Consider the following 16,758-nt stretch of genomic DNA (forward strand, 5'->3'; position numbering starts at 1 on the left):
TTTTCTAATTCTGCTATATCTTTTTTGAGTTATGGCGATCAGAATTGCATACCATATTCGAGGTGCCACCAACATCCTCCTGAGGACAACATCTTCAAAGAATTCCTTGAATTTATTCTGAACCCCCAGGGAGAAATGGCCATTCTTCAAAGAGTTGACATAATGAGTTATCTCCATATACTCATAAACATTGATCCGTTTTACAGCAGGATATTGCAATAAAATATAGAATGGCACCACAGACTCATCCTCCTGCATGACCTGCCCTACAGGTCTGATCTGCTCAGCACCTAAATACTTCACTAAACTCAGAGAAAATCCAAATAGCCTAAGCTGTAAAGCTTAGGCACCAGGCGGCCAACAGTTGATACCAAGCCTCCCTTAAGGGTCATAATCTTAAAATTAGAGTGTAGCTTGACCGTTGGAGCTTGTAGGACATAACTAAAATGTAAGGGGGCAAAAATATTCTCCATAATTAAAGGGGTATACTTTTCAGATCTAAGAGCCCAGTCCCTATGGTGATGAAGTAAGCAAGCCTAATTATATAGTTTCATATTAAGGAGACCCAAATCTTCCTGGTTCTAATTACCATACAGTTTCTCAATTTTCAGTTTAGGTTTCTCCCCCAAGCAAAATCTAGTACTCTCTATTCAGAGCCTGCATATCTTTGCATAGCATACAAAGAGGAATAGTATCTTATATGCCACATGAAAGGCTACTTAAGAAACTGTGGAGCCACGGGGTGGGAGGGGATGTGCACAGATGGATCAAGCACTGGCTGTCGGGTAGACTGCAGAGGGTTGGAGTAAAGGGCCAATATTCTGACTGGCGGGGAGTCACGAGCGGTGTGCCACAGGGATCGGTGCTGGGGCCTTTACTCTTTAACATATTCATCAATGACCTGGAAAAGGAGGCAAAGTGTGAGGTTATAAAATTCGCAGACGATACCAAACTGTGCGGCAGAGTTAGGACCAGGGAGGAGTGTGAGGACCTACAAAGGGACCTGGACAAGCTGGAAGACTGGGCAAACAAATGGCAAATGCGCTTCAACGTGGACAAATGCAAGGTCATGCATATAGGGAAAAAGAACCCGTTGTTCAACTACAAATTGGGGGGGGTATTGTTGGGAGACAGCAGACTCGAGAGAGACTTGGGTGTGCTGGTGGATGCATCACTGAAGCCATCTGCACAGTGCGCAGCAGCCTCGAAAAAAGCCAACAGGATGCTGGGCATCATAAAGAAGGGCATAACAACCAGAACACGGGAAGTCATCATGCCATTGTATCGAGCGATGGTGCGTCCGCATCTGGAATACTGCGTTCAGTATTGGTCGCCGCACCTCAAGAAGGACATGGCGGTACTTGAGAGAGTCCAAAGGAGAGCAACGAAAATGGTAAAAGGGCTGGAACACTGCTCATACGCCGAGAGGCTGGATAGGCTGGGGCTCTTCTCTCTGGAGAAAAGGAGACTCAGGGGAGATATGATAGAGACCTTCAAGATCATGAGGGGCATAGAGAGGGTGGATAGGGACAGATTCTTCAGACTGAAGGGGACAGCAAATACGAGGGGGCATTCTGAGAAACTGAAGGGAGACAGGTTCAAAACAAATGCAAGGAAGTTTTTTTTCACCCAAAGGGTCGTGGACACTTGGAATGCGCTACCGGAGGAAGTGATCAGGCAGAGTACGGTACAGGGATTCAAGCAGGGATTGGATGGATTCCTGAGGGATAGAGGGATCGTGGGGTACTGAGTAAACCAACCTGGTCGTATATGTGCAAGACCGGAGGGCTAGGACTTCGATAGGAGGGCAGAACTTAAATGGGAAACCAAGGTGGCAAGGGAGCCCCTTCTGATGATTCAGACAGGCCTTGACCTGTTTTTGGCCGCCGCGGGAGCGGACTGCTGGGCAAGATGGACCTGTGGTCTGATCCGGCAGAGGCACTGCTTATGTTCTTATGTTCTCCAAAATAACAAAAGATTGTGGAGAAGATCAGATATACCAGTTTGTAGCTTAATAATGATCCAAAAAACTTAAAGTGTGTTTTGGCAAAATAAAAATGCCTTCCTCAGGGGTCTTATAGGGGGATCCTTAAAGATTGGAAAGAGAAAAGATTAAGAAAAATATATTTAAAATTAACCAAGAATTAGAGGTGATGCACATATAATAAAAATGAATGTGTGAATGATGAATAAAGATTCACTCCTTCGCGGATGACATCCAACTATACCTACCACTAGGAGATATCCTAATTGTCTCTCAGAAATCAAAAACTGGATGTCCGTCAACAAATTACAACTAAACGCCTCCAAAACAAAATCCTTTGGATCCTCAATGAATACTGCAACTACATCCGTCCCTCTCTACGCTGGGGCTCAGCTACCATAACTGCAAAAGACCAAGCACGCAGCCTAGGAATACTCCTTGATCAGTGGTGTAGCAAGGGTAGGGTGTGCCTGGGGTGGAAGCGCACTTCTGCACCCCCCTTCCATATGCCCAATGCTTCCGCCATGCATATGCACCCCTTAACTGCCACCAAAACCGAGACCCCCTGACTTCGCCTCCCTCCGACATCAAGCACTCCCGCTTTCTGATCACCCCTCCCACAAAATCCTGGTGGTCTAGTGGGCTGGGTTTTTTTTCGGATCAGACCCCACCATAGGGGGGCCTTAAATAACTTGGGCCAATCAAAGCCTTATGCCCCTCCCCAGCTTGAATACCTGAATAAATTCATGTAAACCGTTCTGAAAGCTCTGGGAGAATGATATAGAAAATTGAATAAATAAATAACATATTTGTTATAGATACCCTATAAACCAGACTAACTTTGTGCGTCCCAAGTACTGGGCTATGAACCCCTGCTGTAAATATATATTAAACAGCAGCAATGATGGTGCTAAGCACTGTGGAACCCCCTTAACCCCTATTTCAAATCTGTAACAGGCAGATATACTAGATCTGAGTCCAACTGTTTGTTCCTGTTCAGTCAATTAAGTGACTCCAACTGCCAGAGTAGTCATTCATGATGCAGAGAATCAATCCAACATGTCTAAAACTATCATTACAAAACCTGCAACTTATTTCAAAAACACATTTGTCTATCAATTCAGTTTGGTTATTTCATGTTATGTCAACTCCATACTTTAATGCATGCCCTTATCTCAAAATTAATTACTGTAATTTGGCCTATGCAGGAATCACAAACATCCAATTAAAATGTTTACAAATGCTTCAAAATATTGCCATCCATTTAAGACGTCATGCTTGAAAATTTGATCAGGTGTCCCCTTTATTCTGTCGATCACACTGGCTCCCAGTGTGCTATCGCATAATTTTAAAGGTTTTGTGTTTCGCACACAAAACTTACCATACTGATCAACCATCTTATCTTTCAACTTTAATTATTCCATATTACCCCTATACGTGCCCTCTGTTCATTAGATGTCAATCATTTAGTACTTCCTGGCCCTAAACAAGCATTCTACGAACCTACAAGAAGTTCTGTTTTTTTTTTTCATAGGCCCTAGACCAGTGGTATTCAACCTAGTCCTCAGGGACCACCTGGCCAGTCGGGTTTTCAAAATCCGTCATCCATATTCATTGTAGATATCCTGAAAACCAGACTGGCCAGGTGGTCCCTGAGAACTGGGTTAAATACATAGACTATGGAAGGCACTGCTTAAAACTCACCTCTTTAGTAAAGCATTTGTTCACTTAGATATTTGAGAATGCCCAACGATTCAACACTACTTCTGATGCTAGCTCTGAAGGAGACATGTGAGAAGGAACCAGGATGTGATGTTCTCTCTTGTATAAATGTGTATAGTGAATGTCTGCTTTTATCTATCATTTTATTATGGCGTTCCTTTCTTTTAATTATCAGTATTTTATGTAAACTGTTTGATTTATTTGTTGGATTTTTGGTCAATCAAAAGTAAAAACCATAAACCACGGTTGTCCAACGTTGATCCTTGAGGGCTGCAATCCAGTTGGGTTTTCAGGATTTCCCCAATGAATTTGCATGAGATTTATTTGCATTTACTGCTTCCAATGTATGCAAATAGACTCATGCATATTCATTGGGGAAATCCTGAAAACCCGACCTGGTGAGGGCCAAGGTTGGAAGCCCCTGCCATAAACCATCCTCTTTTTACTTCAGACGGCTTTTTTAAAGAAGACTGAATTGTGAATGTGTAAGAAAAATGTGCAAATGGATAGTAACTATAGTTGAAGCCTTGCAAATTGGCACTACTGCTCATTTAAGCATTGTGCTAATTTATCCTCTTTTCAAGACTAAAGACAGTTTTTCATGCATTTTTCAATTTTAGTCACCTTTTGCCGACATTCTTCTGTAACGAGCTTACAGTTGTCAATTATATCTGTAAGGAAAATAAAACAGAACTTAGAAGAAAACTGGTATAAAAAGTGCTTACAATTCAATCATGCTCTTCTGACACGCCTTATTAATATTCTTCAGAAGCACTATGTCACGCTGTCATAAATGGCAAATTAATACTAATTAGAAAATGACACGGTGAGAAAATTCATCACCATTTCCGTCCCTGAGGATAACCACGAGAAACCATCTCCATGTCATTCTTTAAAGAGAGAGGGAAGAATCAGAGAATAAATGGGCACAACCACTGACCCTCAAGCCTTACATTGAAGAATGCTGGCGCAGGACCGAGGCTGAGATAGACACTAAAGAATGACACAGGATTGTTTCCCATGGTTATCCGTGGGGACAGAAATAGTGATGAATTTTCTCACCAAGTCATTCTCTACTACTACTACTACTAAACTAAACTAAACCTTAAGTTTATATACCGCATTCTCTCCACGGAAGTGGAGCTCGGCACGGTTTACAAGAACTTAAAATATAAGAAGAGAAAGGAAAAGGTTTACTACTACTACTACTATCAACAGCTCTAGGATAACAAGAAATAATTAAATTCCAAATTAAATGAGCATCAATCAAACTTGATATTCTGCCTACAACCAAAGGTCTAAAGTGGATTACAGTGTAACATACAGTGTAATAATAAAGTGAAACTACCAGTACTTGTTTGTAGGTATAAGAGCATATGTCCTGCTGTCCTCAGAGAAAAACTGATTGTCGTCACCCAGTGGCATAGTGAGGGAGGTAGGCACCTGGCATCACCACCCCACTTTTCCCTGCCACTTGGGTGCCCCCTCCTGTTATACCTCTTGAAATGTTTACCGGTGCGAGCAGCATCTTCCAATCGCTGCTTGCTCCGGCTCCCTTCTGACGTCAGGTCCTGGACCTGTGACCAGAAGGGAGCTGACACTGGTATGAGCAGCAAGTGGAAGATGCTGTTTGTGCCAGCGAACATTTAAAGAGGTATGTGGGAGGGGGGATGAGAGGAGGCGGGAGGTGGCACCCAGCTGCAAAAACAGCGCCTAGGGCTGTCCAGTCCACCCCCTTTACTATGCTACCAATGGCACTTGACATGGAGATGCTTCCCAGTGTTCTATTACTCTTAGAAGCTTTTGGCAGCCTTCTCTGCCCATGTGCATGCCTTCCCACCTATCATGCTTATGTGGGACCAAGGCACTCTAATATAATAGGTGTTAGGGAAGGGAAAGTGGACGGGTATGTAAGAACATATGTCCTTCTGTTTTTGGAGAATATCCACTACATTTAACTTCATTTTCTCTGAAGACAAGAAGGATATTATGTACTTACAAGTAGGAATTCCTAATTATTAAGCTGTCTGAAAGAAAAAGAGGAAGTAAGCAATATGGTCTGCAAAAAGTAAAGTCAAAGAACTGTTTTTCATTTTAAAACATTTTTTATTTTACTTTTTTTTTTCTAGAATAGCCAAAGCAAACAAAAGGGACCTGGGGGGAGGAGTTGGATTCTAGACCTCAAATAAATGCTGAAGGTCAGTCTGACCAAACCAGCTGTCACATTGAACATAAGAATAGCCATACTGGATCAGACCAATGATCATCTAACCCAGTATCCTGTTTCCATAATGGCTAATCCAGATCACAAATACCTGGCAGAAACCCAAATGGTAGCAACATTCCATGTAATCAATCCCAGGGCTTCCTCCATGTCTATCTCAATAGCAAACTATGGACATTTCCTCCAGGAACTTGTCCATACATTTTTTAAACTCAGCTATGCTAACCGCTGTTACCCCTTCATCTGGCAATGAGCACCAGAGCTTAAATATTTGTTGAGTGAAAAAATATTTTCTCCTATTTGTTTTAAAGGTATTTCCATATAAATTCAGTCAGTGTGCCCTAGTCTATAATTTTTGAAAGAAAATTTTGAAAAAATTGATTCACTTTTACCCATTCTTTACCACTCAGGATTTTGTAGACCTCTATCATATTACACTCTCAGCATCTCTTTTCCAAGCTGAAGAGCTCTAATCTCTTTAGTCTTTCTTCATATGAGATGACATCCATCTCCTTTATCATTTTGCTCCTCTTTTTGAACCTTTTCTAATTCCACTATTTTTTTTTTGAAATACGGTGAGCAGAATTGAATGCATGTATGTCTAATTTATTTAAAAATGTTCGTCTCCCAGTTATTTTTAAATACTTTGTACAATGCTTTGTACTTTTGGATAAGCGTTTAATCAAAACTTAAATAAACTATGACACTATAAGGTGAGGTTGTACCATGTAGCGATATAGAATTATAATATAAGAACATAAGCCGTGCCTCTGCTGGGTCAGACCTGAGGTCCATCATGCCCAGCAGTCCGCTCATGCGGCAGCTCATCAGGTCAGGACCTGTATACTAGCCCTCTATCTATAGCCCTCTATTCCTTTTTCCTTCAGAAAATTGTCCAATCCCTTCTTGAACTCCAATACCGTACCCGTTGGGTGAAGAACTTCCTAGCATTGGTTCTGAATCTGTCCCCTTTTAATTTTTCAGAATGCCCTCTCGTTCTTGTAGTTGTCGAAAGTTTGAAGAATCTGTCCCTCTCCACTTTCTCTATGCCCTTTGTGATCTTATAAGTCTCTATCATATCCCCTCTAAGTCTCCGCTTCTCCAGTGAAAAAAGCCCCAGTCTCTAATCTTTCAGCGTATGAAAGGTTTTCCATACCTTTTATCAAATGTGTCGCTCTCTTCTGAACCCTCTCGAGTATCGCCATATCCTTCTTTAGGTGCGGCGACCAATATTGGATGCAGTACTCCAGATGCGGGTGCACCATCGCCCGATACAACGGCAGAATAACTTCTTTCGTTTTGATTATTCTTAGCATTCTATTCGCTTTTTAGCAGCCGCTGCACATTGTGCCGATGGCTTCATTGTCATGTCCACTATTATTGGTCTTATTTACCATTCCTTTCCTAATGATTCATAGCAACCCATTTGCTTTTTTTGGCTGCTGCCACACATTGGACAGAAGATTTCAGTGTATTTTAAACAATGTCATCTAGATCGTTTACTTGGGTGCTGACTCCTAAGGTGGATCCTAGTATCTGGTAGTAGATTATTCATCCCGGTGTGCATCATTTTGCACTTGTCCACATTAAATTTCATATGCCATTTGAATGCCCAAATTCCTAAGGTCTTCTTATGATTTTTCAGTCTGCATGTGTTTTAACAACTTTGAATAGTTTAGTGCAGAGGTAGGCAATTCTGGTCCTTGAGAGCCGGAGCCAGGTCAGATTTTCAGGATATCCACAATAAATATATATGAGATGGATTTGCATGAACTGCCTCCTTGAGATGCAAATCTATCTCATGCATATTTATTGTGGATATCCTGAAAACCTGACCTGGCTCCGGCTCTCGAGGACCAGAATTGCCTACCCCTGGTTTAGTGTTATCTGCAAATTTAATCACACTTGCCACATCATTCTCATTCCAATTTCCAGATCATTTATAAATGCAGTCATGGAACTGACATTATGAACCATGACATGACCTTTTAGAGCAGGGGTAGGCAATTCCGGTCCTCGAGAGCCACATGCAAGTCAGGTTTTTAGGATATCCACAATGAATATGTATGAGATGGATTTGCATGCACTGCCTCCTTGAGATGCAAATCTATCTTATGCACATTTATTGTGGATATCCTGAAAACCTGACCTGCCTGTGGCTCTTGAGGACCGGAATTGCCTACCCCTGTTCTAGAGTCACACTAGTCTGGTCATAAGTGAAGGAGATGAAAACCACATCCATTACAAAACTGGATAAAGTATATTTACCAATGGCCATACTCATTCTGGTGAGTGTCAAAAGAAAAAAAAAGTTAGGTGGACTGCCTATTGGCTTTAGACTCTCTTGCAGTCCAAAGTGTGCAGTGTGCTTTCATCAAAATGGGTATGAGGTTTTTGGAAACATTTTGGCAGAATAATTGACTAGTTAAGAAGGAATTCCAACACCAACTTAGGAAAGAACTTAATGATGCGTACTCAGAACTACTTTGTTCTGATGAAAACTTCTGTATGATGGATCAGCTACTAGGAATTGGAGCTTACTGGCTTTGTGGACTGATGTGACCGTCATCAAAAACAAGACCTCTCAGTTCAGATACTCCAGATGGCAAGTATCAAATGGCTGAAAAAGAACTTTCAACAGATGGACAAGTACAACATTGAGATCCTATGACACTTCAGCAGGGTGGACTTCACTAGGGCTTTAGCAACACCAAACCCACTTCACTAGGGGCTTTAGCAACACCAAACCCGTCATAAAACAAACAATTGCAAGCTGTACAGAGATGGTTTTACTCTCTCTACATCAGAGATGGGAAACTTTGGTCCTCAAGGTCCACAACCCTGTTGGAATTTCAGGATTTCTCCAATAAATATGTGTGAGATCTATCTGTATGCAAACTGATCTCGGCCATATTCATTGGGAGAAAATCCTGAAAACCTGAATGGGTAGTGGTCCTCAAGGACTAAGGTTGCCCACCCCTGTTCCACATGGTGATGTTAAGTGCTAATTGCACTAAGGTGAGCCCTTACAAAGTTGGCTTTGAGGCCAGAACAGAAAAGTATAAGAGTCAAGCAGGTTTTTGAAAGGACAGGAGAAAGGATCTAGGGCTTGCTCTCATGCTAACATAGTAACATAGTAGATGACGGCAGATAAAGACCCGAATGGTCCATCCAGTCTGCCCAACCTGATTCAATTTAAATTTTTTCTTCTTAGCTATTTCTGGGCAAGAATCCAAAGCTTTACCTGGTACTGTGCTTGGGTTCTTATGCTAGATAGCATAAGAACATAAGAATAGCCTTACTGGGTCAGACCAATGGTCCATCAGGCCCAGTAGCCCATCCTCATGGTGGCTAATCCAGGTTACTAGTACCTGGCCAAAACTCAAACAGTAGCAACATTCCATATTTCCGATCCAGGGCAAGCACAGGCTACCCCTATGTCTTAACAGACTATGGACTTTTCCTCCAGGAATTTATCCAAACCTTTCTTAAAACCAGCTATGCTATCGGCTTTTACCACAACCTCTGGCAACACCTTCCGGAGCTTAACTATTCTCCGAGTGCAAAAATATTTCTTCCTATTGGTTTTAAAAGTATTTCCCTGCAGTTTCAATAAATGTCCCCTAGTCTTTGTAGTTTTTGATGGAGTTAGAAATCAATCCACTTGTACCCGTTCTAATCCACTCAGGATTTTGTAGACTTCAATCATATCTCCCCTCAGCCATCTCTTTTCCAAGCTGAAGAGCCCTAACCTTTTTTAGTCTTTCCTCATACGAAAGGAGTTTCATCCCCTTTATCATCTTGGTCGCTCTTCTTTAAACCTTTTCTAGTGCCGCTATATCTTTCTTGAGATAAGCAGACCAGAATTGAACACAATACTCCAGGTGAGGTCGCACCATGGAGCGATACAAAGGCATTATAATATCTTTAGTCTTGTTAGCCATCCCTTTTTAAATAATTCCTAGCATCTTGTTTGCTTTTTTGGCTGCCGCCGCACATTAGGCAGAAGGTTTCATTGTATTGTCTACAATGATACCCAAATCCCTTTCTTGGGCGTTAACCCCCAAGGTGGACCCTAGCATCCGGTAACTGTGATTTGGGTTATTTTTCCCAACATGCATCACTTTGCAAACTTCCTTCACTCAGAATTATGAGACTCCTTAATGGAATCTTTTTCTGGAAGCAAGCAGAACATAGGAGACTCACTCATGCAATAGGAGAGTCAATTTCCATCCTCTAAACATCCAAGCCATGAGGGTTAGGGATTGAAGGTTGGAATGTAGAAGGGACTTATCATTCTAAAGAGTCAGAAAGTATTCCAGACTCCATGGGTCTCTGAAGAGTAAGTCATAGGGTAGAGGGAACCAAATCTGCCTTGGTCAATAAGGGGTGATAAGAATCATGGTTCCCCAGTCCTGCTTGAGTTTCAGGAGAGTTTGCGCTATGAGAGGTACTGGAAATACAAATGCCCATTTTTGCAGATTTTAATCATAGAACAAACAGGTGACCAGGACCCTGACTATATATGCAAAGGTGAGCTCTATATAGTTTATTTCACACAAACCAATAATATTCAAATGCAAAGTTCCTGTGGCACAGAATAAAGCCTATGTGAATAAACTACCTCTCCAAACAAAACAAAGAAAACAAATAAGCAATCTCTAGCAGAAAACTGCATATACTGTATTATTTATACATGCTAGACAACAGTACTTACTATGACATGTTGGACATCGTTTTCCATTGTGGGAAAATCTACTTAACGTCATATCAAAGTCTGTGATTATCTGCCAGAAAAAAAAGCATAAACCATTGATGTACAGTGCAGTTAAATACTAGGTCTGATGTACTTGCTATTTTTGGGAAGAATGACAACAGATCTAACCCTGTAAGAGTATATAATTGCTGCTGTTAGCACAGGAAAGTGTGTGTGTGGTACCGTATATACTCGAATATAAGTCAATCAGAGTACGAGACAAGGTACCCTTTTCTCCCCAAAAAAGGAGGAAAAAGGTTGTTTTGAATAAAAGACCGTGTGTGTGTGTTAATATTCATGTGCCCTGCTTCCTTCCCCTGCCAAGTTCTGCACCCAGCCCCCTCCCTCCCTAACCTGCTCACCACCAAGCCCCCGTCTCTCCCTCCCTGCCAGGTTCTGTACCCAGCCCCCTCCCTGCCCTGTACCCTGTCCCCCCCTCTCTCCCAATGTCCTGCAGGCCTCTACTGGGCCTGCCGTATGACCTGGTGTGCTGAAACAGGAGTGATCCCTCTTGCCTGGTACACCACTGGGCCGTGAGAATGAGGCGGCCATTCAGGGAGGGGCTCAGTGCTCCCCCCACCTACCTTTTTGAATCCCTAGTGGTCCAACAGTGTACTGGGCAGGAGCGAGCTTTCCGTGCTCCTGCCCCACACTGAGCCCCTTCCTGAATGGCCATCTTGAGTTCTCATGGCCTAGTGATGTATCAGGCATGAGTGGTTTTCCTTGCTCCTGCCAGGTGCTGAGCCGCTCACTGAATGGCTGATGCAAGGTCTCACGTGTCCTGCAAGAACTTGGAGCAGCCATTCAGCAAGCGGCTCAGTGCCGGGCAGGAGCAAGGATAGCTCGCTCCTGCCCGGTACATCACTAGGCCAGGAGAATTTGAGGTGGCCATTCAGGGAGGGGCTCAGCACGGGACAGGAGCGTGGAAAGTTTGCTCCTGCCCATACACCACTGGACCACCAGGGATTCAAAAAGGTACGCAGGGTGAGGCAGGAGGGAGGTAAAAATAAATTGCCAGAGTCTGATAGGACAGGAGAGGGGAGGGATCCCTCCTGTCTCAGGCCATATGGCAGGCTTGTCGGAGGCCTGCAACAAGTCCGGGAGAGGGGCGGGTGGGCGATGTCCTGAATATAAGCCAAGACCCCCATTTTTTGGGCCAAAAAATCTCGGTTTATATTCGAGTATATATGGTATTTGTCACGATTTAGATTACTGTATATCCTAATTTTAGAAGTATATATAATGCATACATTTACCTTACCAACTAATGTGTTCCATTCATATAAATTGCTGTTTACTTTATTTTGCTTATTCTGCTTTCAACTCAAGTTAACACCTACTCCTGCTGTTATTAAGGTACCATTTGACTTCATCTGCTGTCATCTGAATCCACTTTATTTCCCCTTTCCTCCATCTATAACAGTCATTGCAATGCCATGTGCTATTGCCCTCTTTAGAATTCCATGCATATGAACCTTGATTCATATTGGTAGTGTTACTGTTTGCAATGGCTTAAATTTTTCCCGGGGGAGGGGGAAGGGGGAAAGTGTGTGAGGGGCATTTTGAATGAGAACTCTGCAAGATTACCAGCATTTTTCAACTCCATCAGCTAAAGCCAAGTCAAACCCTTCAGGGCAGAACAGAAACCAGCTACAAGGCAATGAGGCAACTCAAATTAAATTGAATTTCTAAACTATACAATAATCCCTCAAACTCATCATCAAAATAGAAATATACATAGAGCAGCTGTGTACCATCATATTTAAACTTTTTACCCTAGTTTCTAACTTGCAGAACAGGTCTGATATTTCAAAGAAATTCAATTGCTCTTAGTAATTTTCTTAAAAGACAGTAGTTAATGCTTTAAAATATGTATTAACACCAACAGATATTCTACAACAATTAAATTCAGACTTTTAAAGATAAATTTCCCCCTCCTCATACTCTGCACACCATGTTGGGGCAACACGTATCCAAAATGAACATGGTGCAGGTCGATCTAATACTGCAGAAGGACAAGAAAGCAAGTACAGTACGTCAAGCCTCTCTTCTGCCTGCTGTAAGCCAAGGTAAGTGCTTACTTCTACATAACCTGCAAACTCTCCTGCTCCTGAACCTTCTGGGCCACCATTATTACTTTTGCCAGAAAACCCCCTGATCATATGTGATTACAAGTTGGCCTCTTATCCCAATGTAAGGGAACTGCAGGAAAGAATGGCTTCAACCCTTGATGACAACAACGATGGTGGGGAGGGAAGGGGAACAGCACTATCAATATTCTTGAAAAGGGAGCCATCCTGTAGCAGAGCTAGTTTGAATAGGTGATTAATGAAAAAAAAAAAGTCATCAGTAAGATTTGTGCTTAGCCACTGAATTGTTGTAGAAATGGAAAATCCAATTCTACGCCTCCATAGGTCTAATGTGTTACTTCCACAGTTAGTCTGATTGCTGTTGGTCTGGCTGAATGGCCACAGAAAACTATCTTTGTCGTAACATTGCAACTTATGTTCAAAGTCACACAGCATGCCAAATCTGATGTATTTCATTGGGAATTATTTGCCTGAGTTCCAGAGCTCTGGCAGACAAAATTGGTTTGGAACACCTAAGTATAATGGTCTATCACAGTAGCCTCTATTTTGCAAAATAGATTTCCATGATTAAGAACGACTGCTACAGTTTGTATCTATTCAAAGTAAAACTGTATTGCCATGAAATAAAGAGTTCACCTCAAACAAGATGTGTTTTTCTTAGTACTGAACAAACATTGCCCTGTTCTTGTCATTAAAGATCCTCTCTCCGTTATGACCTAAGTATGGTAATGAGAACATAAGAACATAAGCAATGCCTCTGCTGGGTCAAACCAGGGGTCCATCGTGCCCAGCAGTCCGCTCATGTGGCGGCCCATCAGGTCCAGGACCTTTATAGTAATCCTCTATCTATACCCGTCGATCCCCTTTTCCTTCAGGAAATCATCCAATCCCTTCTTGAAACCCAATAGCGTACTCTGTCCTATCACACCCTCTGGAAGCACATTCCAGGTGTCCACCACCCTTTGGGTGAAGAACTTCCTAGCATTGGTTCTGAATCTGTCCCCTCTTAATTTTTCCAAATGCCCTCTCGTTCTTGTAGCTTTCGAAAGTTTGTAGAATCTGTCCCTCTCCACTTTCTCTATGCTCTTCATGATCTTGTAAGTCTCTATCATGTCCCCTCTAAGACTCCGCTTCTCCAGGGAAAAGAGCTCCAGTTTCTCTAATCTTTTAGCATATGAAAGGTTTTCTATACCTTTTATCAGTTGCATTGCTCTCCTCTGAACCCTCTCGAGTATGCCATATCCTTCTTAAGGTATGGCGACCAATACTGGACGCAGTACTCCAGATACGGGCGCACCATCGCCCGATACAACGGCAGGATAACGTCCTTCGTTCTGGTTGTGATACGCTTCTGATAATACTTAGCATTTTGTTCGCCTTCTTAGAGGCCGCTGTGCACTGTGCCGACAACTTCATTGTTTTGTCCACCAGTACCCTCAAGTCCTATTCTAGGCTACTTTCACCCATTACTAGCCCTCCCATCGTATAGCTGTACATCGGGTTTCTGTTTCCTACATGCAAGACCTTACATTTTTCTACATTAAAGTTCATCTGCCATTTATTCGCCCACTCTCCCAGTTTTTTCAGGTCCCTTTGTAAATCTTCACAGCCCTCCTTAGTCCCAACCCCAGTAAAAAGTTTTGTGTCATCTGCGAATTTTATAATTTCGTACTTCATCCCGGTTTCTAGGTCATTAATAAATACATCTGTGTCTTCTCCCAGGCAGAGGTCCCAACAAATGGAGACCTCTGGGCATTGAGCCTCCAATTGAATACCTAGAAAAAATACTTGAAAATATTAAAACTACAGAGCAGAAACACTTCTGAGCAACTCGCTTGTAGAAAACAAACTAGGCGGGGGGGGGGGGGGGAACAGCTCTTTGGAAAGGAAGTGGAGTTGAAAAGATGATTGACAGTTTTCTGCAAGCAATTTGCTAGATCAGATTCAAAACCCTATGTTTCAGGACCACTAGACACATTGCACTAGAAATGATATTGCTGTATACCACTCTGAACTACTGAGATATAGCAGTTTATAAATCCTAAAGAACAGAATACCTGAAGTTTTTTAGCACCACCTTTGATAAGACCACACATCATTTCTTCTACTCTTTTAGAGTCCTTGATATGGACTGTTTTCTTCTGAAACTCAGGCATCTAATTGAGAGGAAAAAAATTTTTAAATTTAAGTCATATTCACCTATCTACCAAAATGTCAAACAAAAGCTAGTGCACATGAAAAATCTAAGGGCTCATTTTACAAAGCTGCAGTACAAGTTTCCACCATGAGCCGGTGAGGTAAATGCTGCAATGCTCTTAGGACTTCTATGAGTATCAGAGCATTTACCTTGCCGACCCACGGTAGAAACCTCTATCGCAGCTTTGTAAAAGCCAGCGTAAGGTACTAAGAAAGACCCTTTACATCAAAAAGGCTTAACAGAATATTTAGCAAGACAGCCACATTTCCTTCAAATTATAGAAATGGTATGAACTGTAGTCCCAAGAAATAATCACATTTATTATTTATTTATTGAGATATATTAACCACCTTTATGAAGAAATTCACCCAAGATGGTGTACTGCAGGTATAATTCAACATAAAACTTACAATTTTGTTGACTGCATAACACTAGCAAAAAGACCAAATATAGAGGGGCCAAAGAATGTACACATACTTCACATGAAAAATGTCTGCATAAAAGCTTTATGATTCTTCTGAAGGCCACATGGTGGCTTTAGAAATCATGTGACTACTGATATCTTTAGAGACAACATAATACTACACATTGCTGCCATAATTCAATTCGAATTTTGAAAAAGGGCATAGATAAACACTATTGAAGTGAGATAATCCCACTTTCTTAGACTGGGCTCAATGAGGGATCCAATCAGTGGAACATATGCTGACTCTGAAGGGCTGTCTGAAACCTCTCAATGAGTCTGGTGATCAGTTAGGCTGCTGTAGGGGGGATACTTTTGCCTATTGTCAGGCTAAGCATTACATTCTTTCTCTCCCTCCGGAGAAGATTGTGCAACCTATAGGGAAGAGTCTTCAGGTTTTCTTTGCAGGGGTGACGGGCTCTCACACCTCAGTATCAGCGTTACATAAAGCCCTATGTCACCCCTAAACATTACCAGAGGCTACAAGTAAAGTGGGGACAGGAGCTACATAAAGACCTTAGTCGGTGGAACATTTTGGGTGCCGTGAGCGGGATCCCTCGGTTGATAACGGGAGTGCTATTTTGGGAGTGTTATGCTCGAGTGCTCTATAGGGCTTATTATACCCAAGTGCAGTTACATAAAATTGGGGGCGTTCTCTCCCCTCTCTGAAGTGTGGCAGGGACCCTAATACTTTTGTTCATTCTTTTTGGGACTGTTGAACTATGCGTTCCCTTTGGGCATCTATAATGAATTATATCCAACGCCTTTTCCCTTGAACCATCTCGGGTACAGTGGAACAATTGGTCTTGGACTTCCTGGGAGCTTTCCGAGATTTACCTAAAGGGGGTCCCCTCTGATGTCGTAAGGTGATCGAGCATTGGAACAAGCTTCCAGTGCAGGTGGTCGAGGCACGCAGCATCCCAGACTTCAAGAACAAATGGGATACCCATGTGGGATCCCTACGGGGTCATGCCAAGGGACAGGGTCACTAGGACTTGAATGAGCGGGTCAGTAGAGTGACAGTATAATTACAATTATACTTAAGGGGTCAGAAGACTTAAGAGGGTGGGTAAATAGTGTGGGCAGACTTTATGGGCTATATGGCCCTTATCTGCCGTCATCTTTCTATGTTTCTATGTTTCTCCTTGCTCGTAAATGTATCTTACAATCTTGGACTGTGCCCGAACTGCCATCCTTTTGGGGATGGAGATCTTTGGTACATAATTTGGCCCTGTGGGAGGCCCGCGCAGATGTAGTCACTTTTTGATCATTTGGGGTGCTTATTTAAATTCTTTATCCCCGTGAAGATGCAGCCTCATTTT

At 42.3% G+C, this 16,758-nt stretch overlaps 1 protein-coding gene across 4 annotated transcripts in view; it reads right to left on the reverse strand.

Annotated features, from left to right (window-relative positions):
* NT5C3A (5'-nucleotidase, cytosolic IIIA) overlaps positions 1–16,758 on the reverse strand; it is a 105,153-nt gene that overhangs the window by 29,681 nt on the left and 58,714 nt on the right. For all 4 annotated transcript variants that reach the window (XM_033930596.1, XM_033930594.1, XM_033930597.1 and 1 more), the window contains 3 exons: positions 14,834–14,932; positions 10,648–10,717; positions 4,331–4,377 (listed from right to left, as the gene is read on the reverse strand). In XM_033930596.1, the coding sequence (XP_033786487.1) occupies positions 4,331–4,377; positions 10,648–10,717; positions 14,834–14,932 (216 nt within the window). The remainder of the gene's footprint in view (positions 1–4,330; positions 4,378–10,647; positions 10,718–14,833; positions 14,933–16,758) is intronic.

This window comes from Geotrypetes seraphini, chromosome 2 (assembly GCF_902459505.1).
Source record: "Geotrypetes seraphini chromosome 2, aGeoSer1.1, whole genome shotgun sequence".
NCBI classification, from domain to species: domain Eukaryota; kingdom Metazoa; phylum Chordata; class Amphibia; order Gymnophiona; family Dermophiidae; genus Geotrypetes; species Geotrypetes seraphini.